The 22,149-nt window shown below is 37.0% G+C and overlaps 4 protein-coding genes, 1 long non-coding RNA gene and 2 other non-coding genes across 8 annotated transcripts; 5 read left to right on the top strand and 2 right to left on the bottom strand.

Annotated features, from left to right (window-relative positions):
• Positions 1-5,450: 5,450 nt before the first annotated feature.
• Positions 5,451-10,751, bottom strand: LOC127800539 (eukaryotic translation initiation factor 2 subunit gamma-like). The gene is made up of 9 exons (XM_052335201.1): positions 10,613-10,751; positions 9,767-9,976; positions 9,531-9,592; positions 8,619-8,731; positions 8,436-8,538; positions 7,669-7,896; positions 7,034-7,252; positions 6,355-6,615; positions 5,451-6,068 (listed from the first exon to the last, which is right to left on the bottom strand). The coding sequence occupies exons 2-9, from the start codon at positions 9,870-9,872 to the stop codon at positions 5,766-5,768; spliced, it is 1,395 nt and encodes a 464-aa protein (XP_052191161.1). The 5' UTR covers positions 9,873-9,976; positions 10,613-10,751; the 3' UTR covers positions 5,451-5,765.
• A 2,223-nt stretch (positions 10,752-12,974) lies between these two features.
• LOC127800744 (40S ribosomal protein S28-1) lies at positions 12,975-14,742 on the top strand. The gene is made up of 2 exons (XM_052335535.1): positions 12,975-13,114; positions 14,330-14,742. Exon 2 carries the CDS (start codon positions 14,331-14,333, stop codon positions 14,526-14,528), a length of 198 nt encoding a protein of 65 aa, XP_052191495.1. The 5' UTR covers positions 12,975-13,114; position 14,330; the 3' UTR covers positions 14,529-14,742.
• Positions 14,743-15,332: 590 nt separating this feature from the next.
• On the top strand, positions 15,333-17,299 carry LOC127800743 (40S ribosomal protein S28-1). Of its 2 annotated transcripts, XM_052335534.1 has the most exons (3): positions 15,427-15,493; positions 15,983-16,052; positions 16,893-17,299. In XM_052335534.1, exon 3 carries the CDS (start codon positions 16,894-16,896, stop codon positions 17,089-17,091), a length of 198 nt encoding a protein of 65 aa, XP_052191494.1. In that variant the 5' UTR covers positions 15,427-15,493; positions 15,983-16,052; position 16,893; the 3' UTR covers positions 17,092-17,299. The 2 variants fall into 2 exon arrangements, with proteins under 2 accessions (XP_052191493.1, XP_052191494.1); XM_052335533.1 differs by lacking the exon at positions 15,983-16,052 and having other exon boundaries at positions 15,333-15,493.
• LOC127800877 (small nucleolar RNA U19) lies at positions 15,656-15,802 on the top strand. The gene has a single exon (XR_008022895.1). It is a non-coding gene; the product is annotated as a small nucleolar RNA U19 (small nucleolar RNA).
• LOC127800884 (small nucleolar RNA snoR138) lies at positions 15,947-16,103 on the top strand. The gene has a single exon (XR_008022900.1). It is a non-coding gene; the product is annotated as a small nucleolar RNA snoR138 (small nucleolar RNA).
• Positions 17,300-18,484: 1,185 nt separating the features above from the next.
• Positions 18,485-21,872, bottom strand: LOC127798960 (UDP-glucuronic acid decarboxylase 2-like). The gene is made up of 7 exons (XM_052332620.1): positions 21,387-21,872; positions 20,697-20,995; positions 20,400-20,547; positions 20,036-20,115; positions 19,773-19,931; positions 19,171-19,263; positions 18,485-19,088 (listed from the first exon to the last, which is right to left on the bottom strand). Exons 1-7 carry the CDS (start codon positions 21,625-21,627, stop codon positions 18,864-18,866), a joined length of 1,245 nt encoding a protein of 414 aa, XP_052188580.1. The 5' UTR covers positions 21,628-21,872; the 3' UTR covers positions 18,485-18,863.
• On the top strand, positions 20,407-21,171 carry LOC127798961 (uncharacterized). The gene is made up of 2 exons (XR_008022510.1): positions 20,407-20,542; positions 20,692-21,171. It is a non-coding gene; the product is annotated as an uncharacterized LOC127798961 (long non-coding RNA).
• Positions 21,873-22,149: the final 277 nt, after the last annotated feature.

The raw sequence follows: 22,149 nt of genomic DNA, 5'->3' as shown, positions 1-22,149 counted from the left end.
ATTGACATGAATTTAAACGACGTAATTTAAATAACAGAATTTAAATGACAAGAAATTTTAAAGGCATAAACTAACCGGCCATTTAGGCGGTGGATAATTAAATAACAAGAATTTAAATGACAAGAAATTTAAAGGCATAAACTAACCGTCCATTTAGGCGGTGAATAATTAAATGACAAGAATTAAAATTGCAGAAATTTAAAGGCACAAATTAACCGGTCATTTAGGCGGTGAATAATAAAGTAATAATAAATGACATAAGAATTTAAAAGAAGAAATGAAGGAAGTAAGATCACAAGAGAGAATACTAAAGAAAAGGGGAAAGAACAAGAACAATTCTCAAAGAGAGAATTATAAGGAAACAACTAAACTTTGATTTAAGAATAATAATCACACTTACAAATGCAATCAAGTGATCTATTTATAGGCCACAAGATGCAATACAAACCACACAATTTCAATTATTCAACTAGACATAATTATATCTAATGGGCACTCACACACTTAAAGTTAAATGGATTTTAACTATAATACACACCTAATATTAAATGGATTTTAGCTAAAATACATACCTAATAAAGCATTCATAAAGTTAAATTGATTTTAGCTATAATATCCACCTAATAGTTAAATGGATTTTAGCTAAAAAACACACCTAATAAAGCTCTCACATAAAAAATAAAAATAGATTTCTATAAATTGGTTTTTAATCTTCATTAGGATTAAAAATAATCCTTGGGCCTTCTCCAAATAATATCTTCCATGGGTTGCTCAAATTGGGCCTTAATTCTTCATGGGCTTGAATTCTTCATGGACTTTAATTTTTCATGGGCTTGATTTCTTCATGGACTTGAATTCTTCATGGGCTTGATTTCTCCATGGGTTTGATTTCTTCATGGACTTGAATTCTTCATGGACTTTAAGTCTTCATGGGCTTGAATTCTTCATGCCTAAAAAAAAATAAAAATAATTTAATGTTATTAATAAATTATATATTATATATATGTATTACACATGACACATATATATATTTTATATTATATTATATATATATATATATTACATGCATGCATATAATGATGTATATGTATTATATATAATTTTATATATTATTATTATTATTATTATTAAATTTTACTTTAAAATTTCATTTCATTCATTTTTCAATTTAAACTTGCATATAACCATAAAATATATATTAATATCTAATTTAAACTATTTTTAAGATCAAAAGAATGGTATAATTATAACAAAATTTTTATAAAATTAACCACTAATCAATAGGCCATGCGCGCGCCTGGTTATTCATGAGTGCTCTAGAGATCTGGCGAATTATCTCATAGGAACGGCCCCACTCCATACTCATATAAGTGATTCCATCAAATGTTCACTGCAATCTGAACACTATCCATAAGGAATATGAAATTCACTAAGAGCTTTTAACTCATCCTCTCTATTATTGCAGATTATCACTATTCTCACATCATAGGAAATGACTTATCTTGTAGTGCTACAGAATCACAAATGACTTCGTTATTACCCATATGAACCTAATTTATGGGATCACCAATCACATAGGTTGGGTTACCATCATTTTGATTTCTCAACCGGCATTAGTCCCATTCCCCTCGATGTTTCAGATATCATCTTTCTACCAAGTGGTTTAGTTAGAGGATCTACCAAATTCATCTCTGACTTCACATAATCAATTGATATGATTCCATCCTTTAGTAGCTGCTTTATCACATCATGTCTTAATCTAATGTGTCGATTTTTGCCATTGAAATATTTGTTCTTTGCAATGGCTATTGCTGCTTGGCAATCACAATGCATGGGTATTGAGGGTGTTGGTTTAATACCCCAAAGGAATTTCTGTTAAAAAATTCCTTAGCCAATCAGCCTCATTTACTGCTGATTCCAAAGCTATAAATTTTGTCTCCATGGTGGATCTAGCTATTATATTTTGCTCGGCTGATTTCCAAGCCACCACACCACCACCAAGAGCGAAGATATAGCCACTAGTGGATCTAGTGTCGTCTGAATCTGAAATCCAGTTGGCATCACTGTATCCTTCCAATACAGCAGGATATCCACTATACATAATACCATAATTCATGGTACCTCTCAAATATTTCATTACTCGGACTATTGCCGCCTAATGCTCATGATTGGGATTGTGAGTATATCTACTCAACCTACACACAGCATATGTTATGTCAGGTCGAGAGAAGTTCATCAAATGCATCAGACTCCCAATAATCTGAGCATACTCAAGCTGAGCAACAATTTCACCTCGATTTTTCTTTAATTGAGTGTTAGCATCATAAGGAGCACTCACTAGTGTCACATCAAAATGACCAAACTTCTTGAGAAGTTTCTCAACATAATGTTCTTGAGTTAACATTATACCATTGTCTCTCCTTATGATTTTAACACCTAATATCACACTAGCTTCACCCATGTCTTTCATATCAAATTTAGAAACTAAGAGATGTTTAGTACTATGCACCACATCCATGCTAGTACTAAAAACAAGCATACATGCAAATAAAATAGCTTCCCCCCCACAAATTATCAGGAGCAGAAGAACTTATTAACATAGCATTTATCATTTCTTTTAATATTCTATTTTTTCTTTCTGCTACCCCATTAGACTTGGGTGAGTAAGGAGGAGTAACTTCATGAATTATTCCTTCCTTTTCACAATAATCATTCATCAAAATATATTCACCACCTCTATCAGATCTAACTCTTTTAATTTTCTTATTCAATTGATTTTCTACTTCAGCTTTATATAACAAAAGCATATTAAAAGCTTCATCTTTATTTCTAAGCAAATAAACTCTAGTATACCTTGAAAAATCATCAATAAAAGTCCCATAATATTTTTTTCCACCTCTAGTCATTGTTTGTTTTAAATCTCCTAAATCTGTGTGAATTAAACTAAGTAACTTTGTTTCTCTATTAACAGATGCACATGTTTTCTTTGTTTTTTAGCTTCAGCACATATTTCACATTTGTTCATGTATAAGGAATTAAAACTAGAGATTAAACCAAGTGAATGCATTTTCTTGAGATAAGACAAATTAACATGTCCTAATCTAACATGCCATAAAACAACAAAGTCAAGCAAATAAGCAGAAGAAGATGCCTTCATAATTTCAGAAACATTGAGTACAAAGAGTCCTTGGTTACAATATCCTTTGTCCACAAATACATTATTTTTAGTCATTACAATCTTGTCAGATTCGAATGACACTTTAATCCCAAACTTTCCCAACAAAGCCACAGAGACCAAATTTGCCCTTATGTTAGGGACATGTAGCACTTCACTCAAAGCCGGTATTTTGCCCAAAGTCAGCTTCAAACGGACTTCACCTTTACCAAGAACATTTGCAGTTCTTGAATCTCCAAGGTAGACCACTTCTTCTCCATCCTCAACAGGTTTATAGGTGGAAAAGGATTCTTTACTAGCACATACATGCCTAGTAGCAACAGAGTCTACAACCCATTCTTTGTTATTGGTCACCATATTAACTTGAGAAACAACCGCAACAATAACTTCTTCTTCTCCTTCAACCAAGTTTGCCTTGGGTTTAGGAGGATTGTCATTTCTCACTCTTTTTCGGCATTGAGGTGCATGATGGCCAGGTTTTCCACATACAAAACAATTTATTTTTTTCTTAAAATTGTTGGGTTTGGGTTTGACTGCATTGGACTTGTAATCGTAGGACTTATTATTATTATTTGATTTATTGAAGTTGTTATCATACCTCTTTTGGTGCGGATTACCTTACACCAAATTTGCTTTGGAAGCCATTTCCTTTGCCTTGACAGCTTGCAATTCTTTCCGATTTGTATCTTCAATTATGATGTGAGTGATAAGGTCGGCTAAGGACAATTGCCTTTGCTTATGCTTGAGTTGTTGCTTGTAGTCATTCTATGTGTTGGGCAATTTTTCGATCAAAATTCCAGCAACGAATTCCTCTGGCAGATTGATTTTTTCTACTTTCAAATATTCCAATAGTTTGTGGTATTCATTGATTTGAGTTTTGATGTTTTTGTCGTCCACCATCTCCCATTGATAGTATTTACCAATCACAAACTTTTGCTTACCAACATCCTCGGCTGTATATTTTGTGACCATATTGGCCCATATCTCTTTTGCTTCTTTATAGCCACAATATACATCAAACAATTCATTAGAAAGAGTACTAAGTATAGAGTGACGACAAACCTTATTTCCATACATCCACGCTTCAGCATTTGCATCAGTTTTGGGTTCGGACAGAACCCATGCAACTCCACGCATGTCAAGTACTATAAACATTCTTTCTTGCCATCTCTTAAAATTCTCACCACCAAAAACTTCAATTTTAGAGATGTCAGGAAAATGCTTGGCATAAGGAATTGTGGGGACAGCAGCTGGTTGGACTATAACAGCAACATAAGCGTTGGGAGCAGCATGAACAATAGTTGTATCAACAGTATTGGCGTTAGGAGCAGCAGCAACAGTGGAAATTGAGTCACCGTCCATTGATAATATCCTTAAGATTGTAGGAAAAATGAATAGAACAAAGACTTGAACAGAATTAAAACACCCGAGGCGTGAGGACACTGTCCTTTAGGATATTTCCCTATGGTAGGGTATCCCCCAGGATTCAAAGGGTTCGTTCTCTTAGGAAGGGATACAGAAACAACAAAAAAATATTAAACCCAACAAAAAGAAGATAGAAATAACAAGGAGAAGAAGCTTAGTTTGTTCTCTGCAGAATAGGGAATACAAGAAGGTATTTATAGGCAAATATCAGATCTTCCAATAGCTAGTTTTTTATTAAATGAGAGAATAATAAAGGCCTTTGTAACTGGTAGCTGTTTGAGGAAAATAAATATAGGAGTTATTAGTGTTTAAAAATAAAACTGATAGCTGTTAGGCCCTAATAAATATTCTAACTGTTGGAGAAATTTAATTTCAAGAGTTACAACCTTTTGAAATACTCTCATATATACAACAGTTTGTGTGTATATTCATGTATATTCGAGGAGGGAGAAGAAGATGGGTGTGAGAAAAAGATGGGTGTGGCTATGAGATTGTTGAGGGTAAAATAAAATTTTTAAAAAATATCAATAAATTTTGAGGAGTGGTTTTAGAGAGCTATTTTGATGACTATGAATAGAATTTTCTTCTTTAGCATTACGTATTTTGCAAGCACTTGAACTTATCATCAACTGCGTGCGTGACATAATACTCTTCCAGCCAAGAGAGAGACTGACTTTATTTTACGAGAAATGATCATCTTGGTATGGTATTTCTATTACAACAACATTGTTAGTAGGAAGTCTCTCTCTCTCTCTCTCTCTCTCTCTCTCTCTCTCAAGCCGCCTGCACGCACCAACCAAGCACACAAAAATCTGTCTAAATTTGTCGACAAGAACGTTTAAACCTCTAATAGCACCAGGACAAAATTCGTGGTCTTTGCATTTCCACGGACGAAACAGATGAATCACAATCAATCATTCCCAACAACACAACACTAGCAAATTACATGCACCCACACTGCAAAATTTTAGAAGCTAGAAGCCCAAAACAAAGTATCATCACAAATCAATAAACAACGAAGCCCGCACCATTGTTTTCTTCTCCACCTCACAAAAATTGTACCAATCAGTTCTCTTCCCACCCACATTGTTTCCCAACACTCTCTCTCCCTCTCTCTCTCTGAGTTTAATTTCAAATTCTTCTTTCACGGCTATGGCAGCGTCACTCAAATGGGGCAAGGAGGGACGTCGAGCGTGATACCGGCCTGGATCTGCCCCCAACCGATTAGACGCCAGTGCTTCTCGACACGCCTGCTTAGGGCTATTTTTTCGCCTTTGCTGGTGCAAACTGGAGATGTAAGCTGTAGTTTTGCCAAATCATTCTTCACAGCAACTACTCGGGCGCCTGTAGACATAGAACCTATGTTCAACATTAGGATCTCGCCTTTTGCCAGCTTTGAGACTTTCCCCTGCCTCTCTGTTCCCTTTGTCCTCACCCCAAGAAGCCGTCTCAACAAGAAGAAGTTAACCTGCAAAGTCAACACAGCCAAAAGGCGATGGTATCCTTTATTATATCACAGATACAGCAAGGGCCATGATATGGCAATAAAATGAAGAATCTGAGAAGATGCCCTGCTTGCACTTGCAAACTGAATATAATCTCTGAAGCAATTAAAATCTAGCGGTACAATAAGCAAGATGACAATGGGATTTTCGGGGTAGGTTAGAAGTTCAGCATCAATATCTATGACATTCTTTATATCTCTGGCTAGTGCTGGAAGTGAAAGATTGAACTTTTAAGGATCATTTATTTACCTCTAGTTCAACAAAGACTTCAGGAAGTGATCCAACCTCACCAAGTACCTGACCAACCAATCTATCAGCACGAGTCAAAGTGGGGTCCATTGTAGTGCCAACCCCAATAAGACCTCCAGGTACAGCAAACTGTAGCTCATTTTGCTCGGCATACAAAGAAACTATTCTAGAATATATTGGCGTGCATTTGATGTTTCCATTCTCATCCTTAACAACAATCCCAGGTCGGACCTCAATAAATTGGTTTACCTTCAAAACACCCTGTACAACATAGATTTATCAGATAAGTTATGATGATACACTTGATATCAAATATCATTCAACATCCCTAATTCTAGATGGCGTGTTCATAAAATGCTGCAGCTTGTTTTGTTAAGGAAAAAAAAATTACAGTAGAGATATCCAGAAAGAACATTCTTATAAAAATAAAACATGGCAAATAAGGCAATATTAGGGTTGTAAGCCTAGCCAAAAAAAAATAACAATAGTAAAAGAGGAAGCAGCGCATGATAGGGAACTTGTGCTGACAGAATGAGCATCTTTTTTTTTTTTTTTGCGTAGTGAATGAACATCTTTTTACCAACACATAGCACATATACCAGTCATTAATGGACTTTTATTTATGATTTTAATGGAAAAGAAGAACAAATATAATTTAAAGGAAAAAGAAGAAACATACTTTCAGAATACTTCCACCAGCAACACCACCTCTAATTTCATCAACCTCAAAACCAGGCTTATTGACATCAAAGGACCTGATTACGATCATGTTAGGAGGTGAAATAAAATTCCTTTCTGGAATGGGGATCTTTTTCACAATGTATTCACACACAACATCAATATTGTACTTCAGTTGTGCAGAAACTGGTATTACTGGTGCACTATCAGCAACAGTTCCCTGGTAAAGAAGAGTTCGGGAATATAGGTTAGCAGAAATCAGTAACACCCCATTAATCAAATGTAATAAGAAAATATATCTGTATATTTTTTTCACAGCCACTTAGTGAGACTTGAACTTGATTCCTTTGTACATGGATGTAGCATATTTGTTTGTGATTCAGCATTCCTATTTGCAATCAAATAAAAGTAAAGAAAAAATATTATTATTTCAAACTCTTTCATACCATAAGTATCCTTAAAGAAAGCAAAAATTTTGGTATGATAAACCATATATCCAATTGATAAGATTAAAGTCACTTCCCTTGTACTACTCTTCACTACGTAATCTAATGCCATTGCCAGTTGGTATACCAGAAAAATCATATCTGTAAGTCACCCAGAAAGATAATTTAAAAATATATCAAAAAGACTGACCTGAATGAACTTCGAAATTGCTTCATGCTGATTAATTGCCACATTCTCCTGAATAAGGTCAACCTTGTTTTGGAGAATTATTATATGTTGGAGCCGCATTATTTCAACGGCAGCCAAATGCTCTGACGTTTGAGGTTGGGGACAACTTTCATTTGCAGCTATTAGAAGTAAAGCTCCATCCATGATTGCTGCCCCATTAAGCATTGTAGCCATGAGAATATCATGACCCTGAACAAAACAAAACATCTCAGACCATGTTAACAAAATTCAGCTATCATTAGGTGTTCAAATGACCCTCTACAATCCAAGAACATCTCAGACAACATATGAAATAAGCATATAATATCATATAGTCCGTTGATCCACCTAGTTAGATTAAGGCAGATAATTGTTGTCGTTGTTGAAGTAGTGCTGTTGATCTAAGAGGAAAAAAAGATAAATAGCTTATACATCCATCACAACAATAACCAATACTATACTGTCTTTAACTAATAATTCAAATTTGAGTTGAGAGCTTCAAAGACAAAAAAAAATGTTCATAGGTAATCAATGTCATCAAATGTCATAATTAGCTTGACCAACATACACAAACAAAATATTCATGCACACAAATAGCTGGCATGCTATGCAAAAGAGTAGGCATGCCACCATTGTTCAGTTGACAACAATCTAATGAGAAGATATAAAAACAAATTTATGAATGTCTACAGCAATATGCTTGATGCAGATAAACAACATTCCTTCAAGAGCAGCATGAGAAAGCTTACAGGGCAATCAACAAATGATACATGTCTCAACAATTTCATCCTGCAATTCTCAAACCCAGGAACATCACACATAGGGCTGTCTTCTTTACCGCTGCCATATGCCCTGAAAAGAGTTCTCCAATATATTAGCTGCCAGTGAAATGACAAGAGTGAAATAAAGTCACAGCATTCGGGGATACATACTTGTAGCACATGGGCCTAGGACATCTTTCATCTTCACATTTGTATATCTTTGCATTAGCATATCCAAGCTTAATGGTAATGTTGCGCTCCAGCTCATTCTTAAACCGAACAGTCTGTGGAAGTGAATGAATAAAGGAAATACCTCAAATTATCACATAAATATTTGAACCAAAAACTTGGAAATCAGTTGGCCACATCAACTTCTTGGTTAATGCACCTCCCTTGCTTGAAAACTCAGGGATTAACAAGCACAGCAGTCACCAAAATGAAAATTAAATAGATGGCCAAAAATAAAACAATATGAGAACATCAAAATAACTAAATTATATTTGTGTGAAAAGTCAAGGAAGCTGCACATACAGCAATCGCCCCTCCATGAAGAGCCCCTTACATTAAGATTATCAACTTTGTAAGATTCCATTTATGGCCATCATATGATATTCTTACATCATTCACATATTCCACATATAAACAGACAAGCCAACAGAAGGCATCTAACCACCTAGAAATAGGTAGGGCTCAATTAAGGGACAATGTCATGGAATGGAAATGCAAAATATAATCCCAGCAGTATAATAATGAAACTCATTTCTCACAATCAGCAACAAATAATTTGTCAATGAAACCACTTCTGTTTTAGCCTGGAGAAATTTTAACCAAAACAACCAATTAAAAACTAAGTGGCATTTAAAATATAAATTATTTCCACTAATACTTCCCTCCATCGTTATGTCACATCCATAAACAAGAGGACTACCTAACTGTTAAATGTTGAGTTTGACAAATTGAAAACAAGTAAGCTCAAAAATAAAAACTCATACACCAGAAATTTCTGAAAAGGGATGTAGTACACTTACCGAGTGGTAGAAGTTGTGTGTAGTAGAAGTTCTGTGAGAGAGAGAAAGTACTTACCTGAACACCAGATATTGCTTTTACAACAGTTGACTTTCCATGAGCCACATGACCAATAGTACCTGCAAATAAAATTTAGCCTCAAACTCAAGTATTCCATTGAGCATTAGGCCCTATTCTGGTACACTAACCAGATGCTAATGCAGGTGCGTGATATTCAAGTCCCAAAAACAACCACCATGCAGACTTCTTATATGGTAAAGCAGTTTACAAATTTCAGAAAAAAAGAGAAATACCAATATTTATTGTTGCTTGGCGAGAAATAACTTCAGGAGAGAGCGGATGTAATTTTGTAACATCCAACTTGCTCAAGTCCTGTTCCATCAGTCCTTTCCGCGACATTTTGGCTACAATAAAGCAAGTTTCTGCTCAAACAGATGGAAACCCTGGTTTACTAAGCTCGGTGACCAGGGAAGAGATGAATGTTACTTCAAAAAGATCAAAAGCTGCATCAAATTAACGAAATCAGTTGACAGAATCTATTAACACATACAAGTGTCAAGGAACTTCAAAAATTAGGATTCATCTTGTAGGAAGACGAATTAGAACTGAGGTGCAGCCCAAGTAAATAATTTCTTTCAGAAATTATGCAAGCCAAGTAAATCAAATTAAGAACTAAGCGTGTACAAAACAATATTTCCTCCTCCGTTGTATAACATTATAAAGGGACTTCAGGGGCTTCCTAGAGGCATTTGATTGTAAGTTTGCTCGGGCAACACATTGGCTATTCAACATTTCAACTAATACACAAAAAAGGCAAGTTCCCAGACATCAAAGAACTGGAATCTGTAAACCCCAAAACCCTAATGCTCTTATTCACACCAAAAGCAACTTGCAAAAGATCAGGTAATTCATAAAAAAACAATTCGAATTCCATTAATCTGAGCTAGAAAGCTGGCAAATCGAAGCCGGAGATCCAACAAAACCCTATAATTCTTGGAGATTTAACAAAAACCTATAAATTTAATCCCAAAAAATGCGAAATTTGAAGGTAATCGTAAGTATCACATTAAAATTTTACGTCATAGTATGGATAATATATAAGTGTACGATTATATGTGTAGATTTTGAGAAACACTCACCGCAGAGATTTCAGAGACCAGAAAGAAGAAACGAGAAAGTGCGTGAACATTAGGCTTTGATGCATCCTTATTTCATTTTTTGCTCGCAGGCCCAATCTCCATAATTAGATGAATTGCTCTGACGTCCTCCTATTTTTCCATAATACCATTGAACACCATATACAAACAAATGAGAGCTCCCTCAACTCTCTGGCTTTATTTTTTAAGTTCGTCTTTTATTTTTGTATTTTTTATTTTATTTTTCTCTTTTTCTCAATTTTCTAAAATCACGAGTGACTCTTACGATAAATAATTATCATAAATTAAATTAATGTAATACACATATAATTCATAATAATATTATCTAAAATTAATAATAAATCTACCTCTTCTCACCAAATCCCTAAAAACAATGACCCAACCAAATCAAAATTTTGATTTGACTTCGATAATTTGACTCCAAAATTATAAATGTTGTCGTGATTATATTTAGTTTAAGAATTTTTTTCTTCTTTCGGTAATTCTATCTAAATTTAAATTCTTGATTTGGCTCACATGCATGGAAAGTTTTTATGTTTTAAAAATTATTTTTAAAGATTTTTCTAATTTCTTTTTGTGTATACTACTTCTTCCTTGTTAAATATTGTCATTAAAATTGTAATAAAGATAAATTACATTAATTTAAAAATTAATTAAGTTAAATAAAACTATATAACTAAAATCAAAACTAACAAAAATTAATTACCTAATATGCATGGCAATACACTTTTCAAAACCCTTTGTTAATAGATTATGTGAAACTATCCATAACGTTACTAAGCAGCCCATAATAGATAATGGCCATGACATCACTAAAAATAGATGACGAGATTTGGTGAAGAGGTCCAACATTTACGATACGAAATGAAAATAAAAAATAATAATATTTTTAAAAAAAAATAAAAAATGAAAATACAAAATAAAATTTAAATTAAAAAAATATAAGAATAATGGTAAACTAAAAAAATATATAAAAAATTGGATAAGATAATTGAAATTGAGCGCAGCAAAATTGCATGTGACAATGGATGAGGTGAAAGATAAAAATAAAGAATAAAAAATATAAAATTATAAAGAGGCGGGACTAAGCAATAGAACAAAATAGGTGGACATCACAATGAAGAATGGAACAACAACCCACACAAGCAGTGGCTATATGGTGGAAAGAATAATTAAGACTGAAATGAACACTGCGTTTGTAGTAAAAAGGCGACAATTTTTTGTAATTTGCAAAACATCCCAAAACATTTTCCAAATTTCAAAAACGACCAAAAAAATGTTTGAGGGCATCTTTGTTGTTTTAGAAATGGAAAACAGTTTGGAAATATAGAACAACGTCTCTGAGTAGTTTCTATGCTTCAAAAGAAAGGACAAACATGATTAATAATTACGTTAATGACAAAGAAGTAAAGATAGGTCATGAAAGGAAAATAATGAACCATATACATGGAAAAGTTGAGAAAATGGTCGGGAAGAGAGTGAAAAAAAAAAATAAATAAAGACATAGTATAACAATAACAGTAGCAGGGCCGGCCCAAAGCATAGGCCACTAAGGCCTATGCCTAAGGCTCCCTAAAAATTTGGGGCCCTCAAAACCCCTTTCCAATAACAGAGAACAAAGCACCCCCAAAAAATTGAGCCCCCAAAAAATATCCCTAAAGAAAAATAAGCAGAGAACAAAGCACCCTTAAAAAAATTGCACCTTACCCCCCAAAAAAATTCCCACCCCCCCTGTCTTAAAAAAAAAAAATTTGGGAACCCCCAAAAAATATACCATGCCACTCTTCCTTAAAAAAAACTTATTATCGCCTAAGACCCATTGAACCTTGGGCCGGCCATCAACAATAGTAATAGTGGTTGACAACCACTCCATAGTGATAATATAAAGGATCTCAGTAGTTTAGAAAAATAAATAAAGAATGAAAAAAAGAAAATTTAGGGCGAGACCAGTGCAATAGTACTAATGGTCAACAACGACTTTGCAATGGCAAAGTGAGAAAAAACCAAAGTGAGGTGACTATTGGTGCAAAGTGAGAAATGGAGATGGCCGTCGTTAGTTCTAATCAATGCTAATTAATTGTAGAAGTGACCAACACTAATTAACAGAGGCGAGTGTGATATTTTGGTTTCATTTTATTTAAATTTAGCCTTTATTTATTTTAATTATAATTTAATCTTTATTTAATTTAATTGTTTTTTGAAACTTATGTAATTTAACTTAATTAGAATTTAAATAACAATATTAATAACAAAAAGGAGTGCGTAAAAGAGATTAAGGAAAAGAATAGAGATTTTCAAAACTATTAAACAACGAAGAAATGAAAGAATCTCCGCATAAATGATAGAAACTGCAGGGATATGGTGCGATTTGTCTCTATATAAACCACTTAAATCAAAACCCTAGCAGCATCGACGCATCCTCCACCTTCATCAGAAGCCCTAGACAGCCGCAAACTCTTCTCCAGACAGCGTCAAGCCATTCCGGTACTCTCGCTCTCCTCGATATATTTGATTGTAGTTTGTAGAGTTATTTCTTTGCTTTCACCTGCATTGTGTGACTGGCAATTTCTGCGGGGTGCAGCTTTATGTAGAAATTGTATCAATAGATAGTTTTGGATATCTATACTTCCCATCAGTCACAATAGTAATTCTGGTTCTTGTTATATGTGTTGATCAGCAATTGGAAAGCATGCATAGAATTCGCCTGGCAATATTGTACTGTTGTGATGCACATTTGATCTTGCTGACCACCTCCTCAAATTCTGTTTTCCAAAGATAGTACAATGAAAGGGAATAAACCTGCTGAACGATGCATTTTCAATTGGTTGGTTTGGCATTTGTTTAGATTACTTTTTTGGGTTTTCTTGCTTTAGCGGAGAATGGTTCTAAAGTGGAGAAATTCTGCTGGTTAAGGGGCGTCTTGATGCAAATGCATACCTTGCCTAGGTGTGTATATGTACAGTGACATGATGCTTCCTGAGACCAGCAATAATAAATTGTCAGTCATCTGACCAAGTGAGTGCAATTGTTCCTGCCCTTGCTTTTGTCTCGATTTGATACATTTGTTTGGGTTTGGTTGTATGCTCTGCATTTTTAAGATTGTGGTTGCTCCAATTAGCTCGTATAAGTTTGATTTAATTATTGTGGTGTTTGTGTTGGAAAGATACAAAAATTTCCTATGATAATCTTGTTTTGTATTTTGTATAACATGGTGACTGAACCAATGAAATTGGAGAGCCTGATAAATACTGTTGGTACTTTTACAGTTGATGCTTATCCTCGGGTACATGGTTTGGCATTTGTTGAGCTTCTGTTATTACTTACTAGCTTCCAACCAGACAATGTTTTCTTTTTTACATATGCCACTGTAGGGCTTTTCACTTCATATGAAATACTTGGCTCTAAATGTCAGCGTTCCATGTAAAAAGGCTTCCTTTTTGGTGTGGATTCAGAAAAGTGCTTCTTACCCCTGGCTATGCATGAGAATTGAGAGGCCTTTTCCCTTACGTTTTTGTGGTTTGAACTTGTGTTCTCTGTGTCTCAATAGAGCAACATCCTGCTGTTGTTTTAATGCCACCCTCTATCAAGAATACTCCAACTGTATCCTGGAAAATGAAACGCCCGCAACTTGACGCACGTGCATGTTCCCATAAAAGAAAATAATTACTTTGTTTTTAACTCTCTGTTTGTGTTGTTCAGAATGGATTCACAGATCAAGCATGCCCTTGTGGTGAAAGTCATGGGTCGCACGGGATCAAGGGGACAGGTTACCCAGGTGAGAGTAAAATTTCTTGATGATCAAAACCGGTATATCATGAGGAATGTCAAGGGTCCGGTGAGGGAAGGAGATGTGCTCACCCTGCTCGAGTCTGAGAGGGAAGCAAGAAGGCTGCGTTGATCTCCTTGCATGTGTTCTTCCCGTCTGCAAGATTTGGATGGCTTCCTATGAACTTGCATCATTTTTGGGTCCTTGAGGACTTGGTTTTTATTTGTTGTTGGCTGTTGAGAAAAACCGTTCATGTGGTTTTGGTTGAGTTTTCTTAAATGCTCGGGGCTATATATGTTTGAAGCATCATTATAGTTGGAGTAATATTGATGATTAGTTTTGATCTTTGGTTGTTCAGCCACTGTTGGTCTATAGAGTGTGTTAGCATTGGGAATGGTATTCTTTTTGCTACGAATTGGGAATGTTGTTGCAGGAAACAAATATTTATACCCAAAAAAAAAAAAAAATAACATATTTTGATGGTAAATCTTTCATTCTGTGGGGCTCTCCAGAATTTGCATCTCCTCTTCTCATTTTTAATTCTAACATGGATCAGATTGAACACATTTTACTTATTTGAATTTGGTATTAAACCAAATCCAGTGAATGAATGCATTACTATAAAGACATTATAGTTTAAGTAAATTATTTTACTTATTATTTGGGATTCCATCCATGCTTCAAGAGAATATTTTTACTCAAAAATATATAAAGAAGAGGCTTAGAATTCTTTTGTGAATGTTTGTTGATTTTAAGACCAAAACTATAACAAGGAACCAGGGGCTGCTATTTGCTTTTGAACAGAACTTTTTACGTCTATTTATTTATTATTTTCCCACCTCTTTTAATTTTGATTTAACAATTTTCCAGTCCAGATTATACAAAGTGATTATATTCTCCATGACCCCCCCCCCCCCCCCCCGCCGGCCCATTTTTTGGGGGACCGATCGGTAATATGAAACCAATAGTAAGGGTACAGAAGTAATTGTAGGAAGGCCCTATATCTATATAAACCACGGAATGAAACCCTAATTTCATACCAGAACCTCAGCTCCATCTGAACGCCGAGGTAGCGGCAATTCTGCTTTGCTTATCAGGTAACGCTCTCTCTCTCTCTCTCTCTCTCTCTCTCTCGCTGATGTATTTGATTGTAGTGGTTCTTCGCTTTCACTTGCATTCGATGAACATGGCAATTTCAACGCTGTGCCCCTTTGAGTAGCCCTATGAATGGTACTTATTTGTAGTACCAGGGTTTCATATGTTGGCTTAGTTAGGGGGCGCAAACTAAATCGAGGGCTCCCTGGTCAGACTATAAGATCTGATATGGGGGTGTCTTCTCCAAAGACCTTTTGAGGGGACTACTTGTTCCTCAACCTCAATAGTCCTCCAAGCAGTCTTGGACATCATTATATTTAAATCCACACATATACAGATACGAATCTATAAATATATGTATGTTAATATCTATACGTAATTTAATTGGGCATCGTATATGTATAACGTATGTGTAAAGATATAGAGGGATGCTTAAATAGATGTGTAGTTTTAAAATTGCCTCTCGAATAACCGGAAGGCGTGTGATGCAGAATCGCCCTTCGGTCCAGACAGGAGGCGCAAAACCAGTGAAAGGGACCCTTTCCCCGAATCGGTTTGAGAGTGAGGAACCGTCTTTTCCTTGGTTCCTTTCCTAGATAGATTCGGATATTTATACATCCCATCAATAGCCATCATAATTCTTATTCTTGTTGTATAGATTGATCATAAATTAAAAAGGATAATTTATGCTTTTGGTGAACTTTTTGTTGAGTAATGTTAAACGGACCTTTTCAGAAACCATGTTTAGAATTGATCTGAAAAATACTATGCTGTCATGATGCGTATTATAATACAATCACTTGTTCAAGCATACATCATATGTAGTCGAAATAATACATAAAGGTAGTAAGATTTACTTGATGCGGCATTTGCAGTTAACTGCTTCTGGCATTTGATTATGATTATGTAATGTATTCATACTTTTGTGGAGAATGCGATGCAAAATGAGAACTTTGTTGGTTCAGCAGCATGTTGATGCAAATGCATACGTTGTTTGGGTGTGCACCATCTGATGCCTACCTGAGACCCACAATAATAAATTGTCATTCATCTGACCAAGCTAGTGCCATTGGTCTGTGTTTGCTATTTTCTTGATTTGATACATTTATTTGGCTTGATGCAAATGCATAACTTGTTTACTGTGGTAGACTTGTATGTTTAATGGTTATCCCTGCGTGACTGCATGATGGGGTGTCTGATGTTGAGGTGCCCAGTTTTCCTTCTTATCCAACTTCTTTAGTGAGCGTGGGCCTCTGTATTATCTTTCAACATAGTTAATGTGTATCCTTTGGGTATCCCATTTTGTATGTCTTTTAATTTAAGATGAAATGCTTTGCTACTGTTAGGTAACAAAAGTAATCATTCTCTACAGTGGTTCTAATTTTCTGGTTTCTTGTTCAGAATGGATTCTCAAATCAAGCATGCTCTTGTGGTGAAAGTTATGGGTCGCACAGGATCAAGGGGTCAGGTGACCCAGGTGAGAGTCAAATTTCTTGACGATCAGAACCGGTATATCATGAGGAATGTTAAGGGCCCAGTGAGGGAAGGTGATGTGCTGACCCTGCTTGAGTCTGAGAGAGAAGCAAGAAGGTTGCGCTGATATCTTGTTTGCTATGAACATTGTGCCATTCTACTAAAGCTTTTATGCCTATGCTGTCTGCGATGAGAACTTGTCTTAATGTTTCTTTCGTTCTCTTTCCCCCTTTTTGTTGTTAAGGAAGACAATTGGTAGGGTTGATTGAGTTTTGTTAAATGGTTGGATTATGTATGTTTAAGCTTCGTGGTGGTATGAAATACATTGAGTGATAGATTTTTGTTCAGCTGCTGCTTGGGCGTTTGGGTCCTTCGATTTCTGGAACATGCGTCAACATTTAATTTTGTAAAGAAAAATTCTAGAAAGCCCGACGGCCTTACCGATCAGGTTACTGAAAGGGGGTAAAAAGATGATTTTGCTTCCATGTCCTGCTCTCTTGTTCCCCCTCCCATAGATTTGCCTTGCCGTTGCTGCTCTCGTCTCCCCTGGCCTCTGCTATTGCCTTGCTTACGTCGCTTCTCTATCATCGTCACCTCGCCTCATCTTACTAACAGTTGTTGTATCGATTGTTGGTGAGGGGAGGCGAGACGGCGATGGTAGAGAGGCGACGGTAACGGCCATGGCAGGAGAGACGAGAGCAGTAGAGGCGGGGGGCAGTGACTCGCTTTGTAAATTTGCAAAGCAGGCAGGGCAAAATCATTTTTTTGCCCTTTTTTTGTGAGTCGCTCAGGAGGCCCGTCGGGCCTTTTAGAACAACTCTTTTGTAAATAAGCCACTGTCACACCTCTGCACAAACACATTGTGTATGACGACTTTTAACCTCCAAGCAGTTTATTAAATTTCGTGGGCTGAATTACTCTACATGTAGGGTTGGATTTTAGGTTCGTGGGCAAATTTTGAAATAGAATTATTTGCGTGTTAAATGAAAACTAAAAATATAATATAAATTTGTTAATGAAATGGAAGTTTTAATTTAAAATTTCATATCTTTATAATAAAAGCCAGATAAAATTAATCCTAGTAACAATGGGCAACCATTTGAAATTGCATGGTTAATTTAGCTAAGAAAAAAAAACTGAAATTGCATGGTTAATTAAGTTAAGAAAAAAAAAGAATCATGCTAAATGTACAATCTTTTTGTATATTTTGAATTATACAAGGGGATATTATGATCAAAATATTTCGCGCTTAACATGCGCTTTATAGGAAACTTTTTTGTCATTGGTACACCTTTATGTAGTTTAAAATGTACACAAATGTGTACTAATAATATTTTTTGAAAAAAAAAAGAAAAATAACATGACGAAAATAACAATTAATGGCCTAAACTTTCATTTTGACTATTATTATTAATCGCACAACTGGGGAAGATGGTAAATTACTAGAATGAAACTAAAATATTTTATACTAACATACAAACAATAACAAGGGATTTGTGGCATCAGTAATTCACGATAGCCACAGTGAAGACAAATAATCACTGTAGGGTTGGAGGCCCTATCAATGGCGTGTTATGGCTGATCTTATTCTGATGAAAGATGAAACAAAATTACATAACATAATGCAAGTTAGAAGAGACAACAATACATAAATGGAAAAATAATGGATCCAACTCTACACAAAACATCTCTTCTTCCTTCCGATTCTTGCTTCTATATTGGAACATTATTTTATGAGGTAAGAGAGAGAGAATACTAAATCTAGCTTCGACTTTCAAATCGGTACTTATTATAATACTAAATCTAGCTAGCTTCGACTTTCAAATCAGTACTTATTATATATATATATATATATGCCTACTCTCTATCTGTTTAATTTGGTGGGCTGATATATAATAATTAAGCCAAGGAGGATCTGGCGGCACCACCTCCCTTCTGGTCACCGAAAATGCGCTGCCGGAAGTCGGAAACCATGAGGGGGAGACCCTGGCGGAGGGAGATGGTGGGCTCCCAGCTAAGGAGCTCCTTGGCCTTGGAGATGTCTGGCTTTCTCTTGTGGGGGTCGTCCTCCGTGTTCGGCCTGAACTCTATCTTGGCGTTTGGATCGATCGTCTCCTGCACCACCTGTACGGACCACCACCTCCAATCAATATATGGAAATGGAGAAGGACCCTGCAATTCGGCTCGAAACAACTTTTCACAGTACCTGGGCAAGTTCGAGCATGGTGAATTCGCCAGGGTTGCCAAGATTGAAAGGGCCCACGTGCTCTCCCTCCATCAACCTCATCAAGCCCTCGACCTGGTCCACACCCAACACTATCCATTTCAGTAGTCACCATCACAAGAAGAGAGGCACCCCCCCCCCCCCCCCCCCCCCCCGTACGTGCACGTTCGGGAACAAAGACATTATACATTTCAGAAGCTCACCCCACAGGGTCCCCCCCGCCCCCAACCACCACTCTACAAACCGCAGAAACCACCTATAATAATAATAATAATTTATTACTACATTACATTTGGCTAGCACGGGGTACGTTTTATGTGACATTATTACATGCATGGTTGGCTGGTTAGAGAGTTTATACCGTGCATATTCTCGAATCCTAATTAATAATTCCAGGTTCTAATTGATAGAAGAAGATACCAAAAACCAAAAACCAAAAACCAAAAACCAAAAAAATAAATAAATAATCACATTTTTCTAGAACTTGAAAATGAAAATAAAAAAGAGCAGCATTAGTTAGCAATAATATTAATAGGTGGAAGGAAGGAAGGAAGGAAGGAAGGAAAGAAAGGCGTGTTAATTACCAAGTCGGAAACGTATTGGAAGCTCCTGGTTTGCTTGCCATCTCCGTAGACTGTCATGGGCTCCTTTCTCAGTGCCTGTGCCACAAAATTGCTAACCACTCGCCCGTCGTCTATGCACATTCTGGGCCCGTACGTGTTAAATATCCTCGCAATCCTCGCCTGCGCCAAGACACCACCCCCTAACTATTATGTATCAACATTCATTTGATTATATATGCATGCTCCAACCCACTACCCACTGCTGCCCAGTCGAACCACCTCACCTCAATGCCCAGTCCTCTGTGGTAGTCCATTGTCAACGTCTCCGCCGTGCGCTTCCCCTCGTCGTAGCAGCTCCGAACACCTGTCCGCAACCCGATTTAAATACCAAAATTAACCCTGTTCCCACACAGAGTACCACATGCTACCATTGATGACCGATGTCAGAGCCCCCACAGACAATATCTCAACACCTGAGTTGGATTATGGCCCAGCCCAACCCAACCCAACCCAACGCTGAAAAGTAAAAGCTCTAGCCCACACACACACACACACATATATAGAGTATTATTCCAACTATTTATCTGTTTATTTATTTATTCTCAGGCAACGAAGGAAGGGTGGGGGGGGGCATGTGAGTTGACTGACCAATGGGGTTGACGTTGCCCCAGTAGGTCTCGGACTGAGGGTGCTCCAGCGGGTCACCGTACACCTCGCTGGTGCTGGTTAGCAAAAACCGCGCACCGACGCGCTTCGCCAGCCCAAGCATGTTGAGCGTTCCCACCACATTTGTCTTGTGAATCAATCAAGGCCGCCTCTCTCTGAATCAAGGCCTCCAAAGCACAAAAAGATATATATAAACTAATAATAACAATTAATTAATTAATTAATTTAAAAAAACAAAAAGAAGGACAAAGAGGGGGGGGGAGGGGGGAAGAAGGATATAATGGTCTTGACGGGGTTGAACTTGTAGTGAACAGGGGAGGCGGGGCAGGCGAGATGGTAGATCTGGTCGACCTCCAAGAGGATGGGCTCGACGACGTCGTGGCGGATGAGCTCGAACCTGGGGTTGCCCATGTGGTGCACCAGGTTGTCCTTCCGACCCGTGAAGAAATTGTCGATCACGATCACGCTGTCCCCTCGTGCCATCAGGCGGTCCACCAGGTGGCTACCCACGAAGCCCGCCCCCCCCGTCACCACTATCCGAAGGCTCTTCCTCTTCACTCCCAGCAGCACCTTCCCTCCTGCTCCACGTTTCATTCAACAAAAATCATTTGCTACTCCTGAATCAAATCATCAATAACCTCTTCCTCTTGCATTGCTTGTTTGCTTGCAATACAATAGTAAGTTGTCATCTTACCCTTAATTATATAGGAGGTTATATATGTCATGCCATGTTCAGCCACCACATTTTAAAAATGAGTTTTTTTTTATTTTTTATTTTTAAATGCATCATCATCATCATCATCATAATAATAGTACCAGTGAGTGAGTGATCCCTCCCTCCCTCCCTCTAGTTTAGTTGAATTATGAAATATTCAAAACAAAATGATAAGATCTAATGAATTAATAAAACCAATATAAATCGAGTGTCGGTAAAAGTAATACTCCAGTCGGAGAGCTAATTCACAGGACCTGCATTGGCGTATCCGACCCAGCTGTGGGCTTCATACGTGACCCGGCGAGGGACCGGGGTCGGCTCGGCCGGTCGAAACCGGTTCTCGATCCTGACGGAGGTCGGTGGCGACGAGGGAATCATGCTGAAGAACGCGACGGCGATGCCGACTCCGATCAGGATGTAGACGACTCGCTCCAGAATGTGGCCGACTGGATGGGTGCCCAGACGTCTGGTTGCACTTGCACGGCCAAGAGCCATTTTCCCTTCCTTCGCCTCTCAATTTCCCCGAGAAAATTAGAACCGGTGATTGGGAAGAGAGAAAAGAAAATGCGGGGGAGCGGAGTTTGTTTGGCTTTCTTTAAGGGGGAGAAGGGAGTGCGGGGCGGGGAGTGGTGGAGGGCGGGTTCAAGGGAGCGGCTTTTGCATGAATTTTCGCCGTGAAATCTCGCTCTCCGGCGCGTGGCTGGCTGTGGATTGCTTTTGTTTTTACGGCCCTTTTTTCGTTTTGTTTTGGTTTCTATTTCCTTGGCTATTATATATCGTTTTCCAGAGCCATTTCCCTTTCTTAATTAGGACTTGATTCGCTCTTTAATTACGGAGATGCCACAGCTTCTTTTTTTTCCATAAAAAAAAAAAAGAAACCCAAAACATTTAAATTTTTGGACCTCGTATTCTCCTTAAAACAAACAAACCAAAACGTTCAAATTTATGGGCCCTTCTTTTGCTTTGGTTTATACATGTATACTATCCTTAGAAAATATTCTATTTCTAAGTTTAAAA

Source organism: Diospyros lotus, chromosome 4, assembly GCF_014633365.1.
Source record: "Diospyros lotus cultivar Yz01 chromosome 4, ASM1463336v1, whole genome shotgun sequence".
Classification (NCBI taxonomy): domain Eukaryota; kingdom Viridiplantae; phylum Streptophyta; class Magnoliopsida; order Ericales; family Ebenaceae; genus Diospyros; species Diospyros lotus.
This window is presented reverse-complemented; position numbering and strand designations above follow the sequence as displayed.

Bases quoted from the DNA above. Each gene is read 5' to 3' on its own strand.
- LOC127800539 (XM_052335201.1), bottom strand. From the start codon at position 9,872: ATGTCGCGGAAAGGACTGATGGAACAGGACTTGAGCAAGTTGGATGTT. The intron at 8,539-8,618 runs GTATGTATCCCC...AACTCTTTTCAG, and splicing joins CCTAGGCCCATGTGCTACAA to GGCATATGGCAGCGGTAAAG. The intron at 7,253-7,668 runs GTCAGTCTTTTT...CTTCTTTACCAG, and splicing joins CAATTTCGAAGTTCATTCAG to GGAACTGTTGCTGATAGTGC.
- LOC127800744 (XM_052335535.1), top strand. From the start codon at position 14,331: ATGGATTCACAGATCAAGCATGCCCTTGTGGTGAAAGTCATGGGTCGC.
- LOC127800743 (XM_052335533.1), top strand. From the start codon at position 16,894: ATGGATTCTCAAATCAAGCATGCTCTTGTGGTGAAAGTTATGGGTCGC.
- LOC127798960 (XM_052332620.1), bottom strand. From the start codon at position 21,627: ATGGCTCTTGGCCGTGCAAGTGCAACCAGACGTCTGGGCACCCATCCA. The intron at 20,116-20,399 runs GTCAGTCAACTC...GGTTGCGGACAG, and splicing joins GGGCAACGTCAACCCCATTG to GTGTTCGGAGCTGCTACGAC. The intron at 19,932-20,035 runs GTGAGGTGGTTC...GTCTTGGCGCAG, and splicing joins ACAGAGGACTGGGCATTGAG to GCGAGGATTGCGAGGATATT.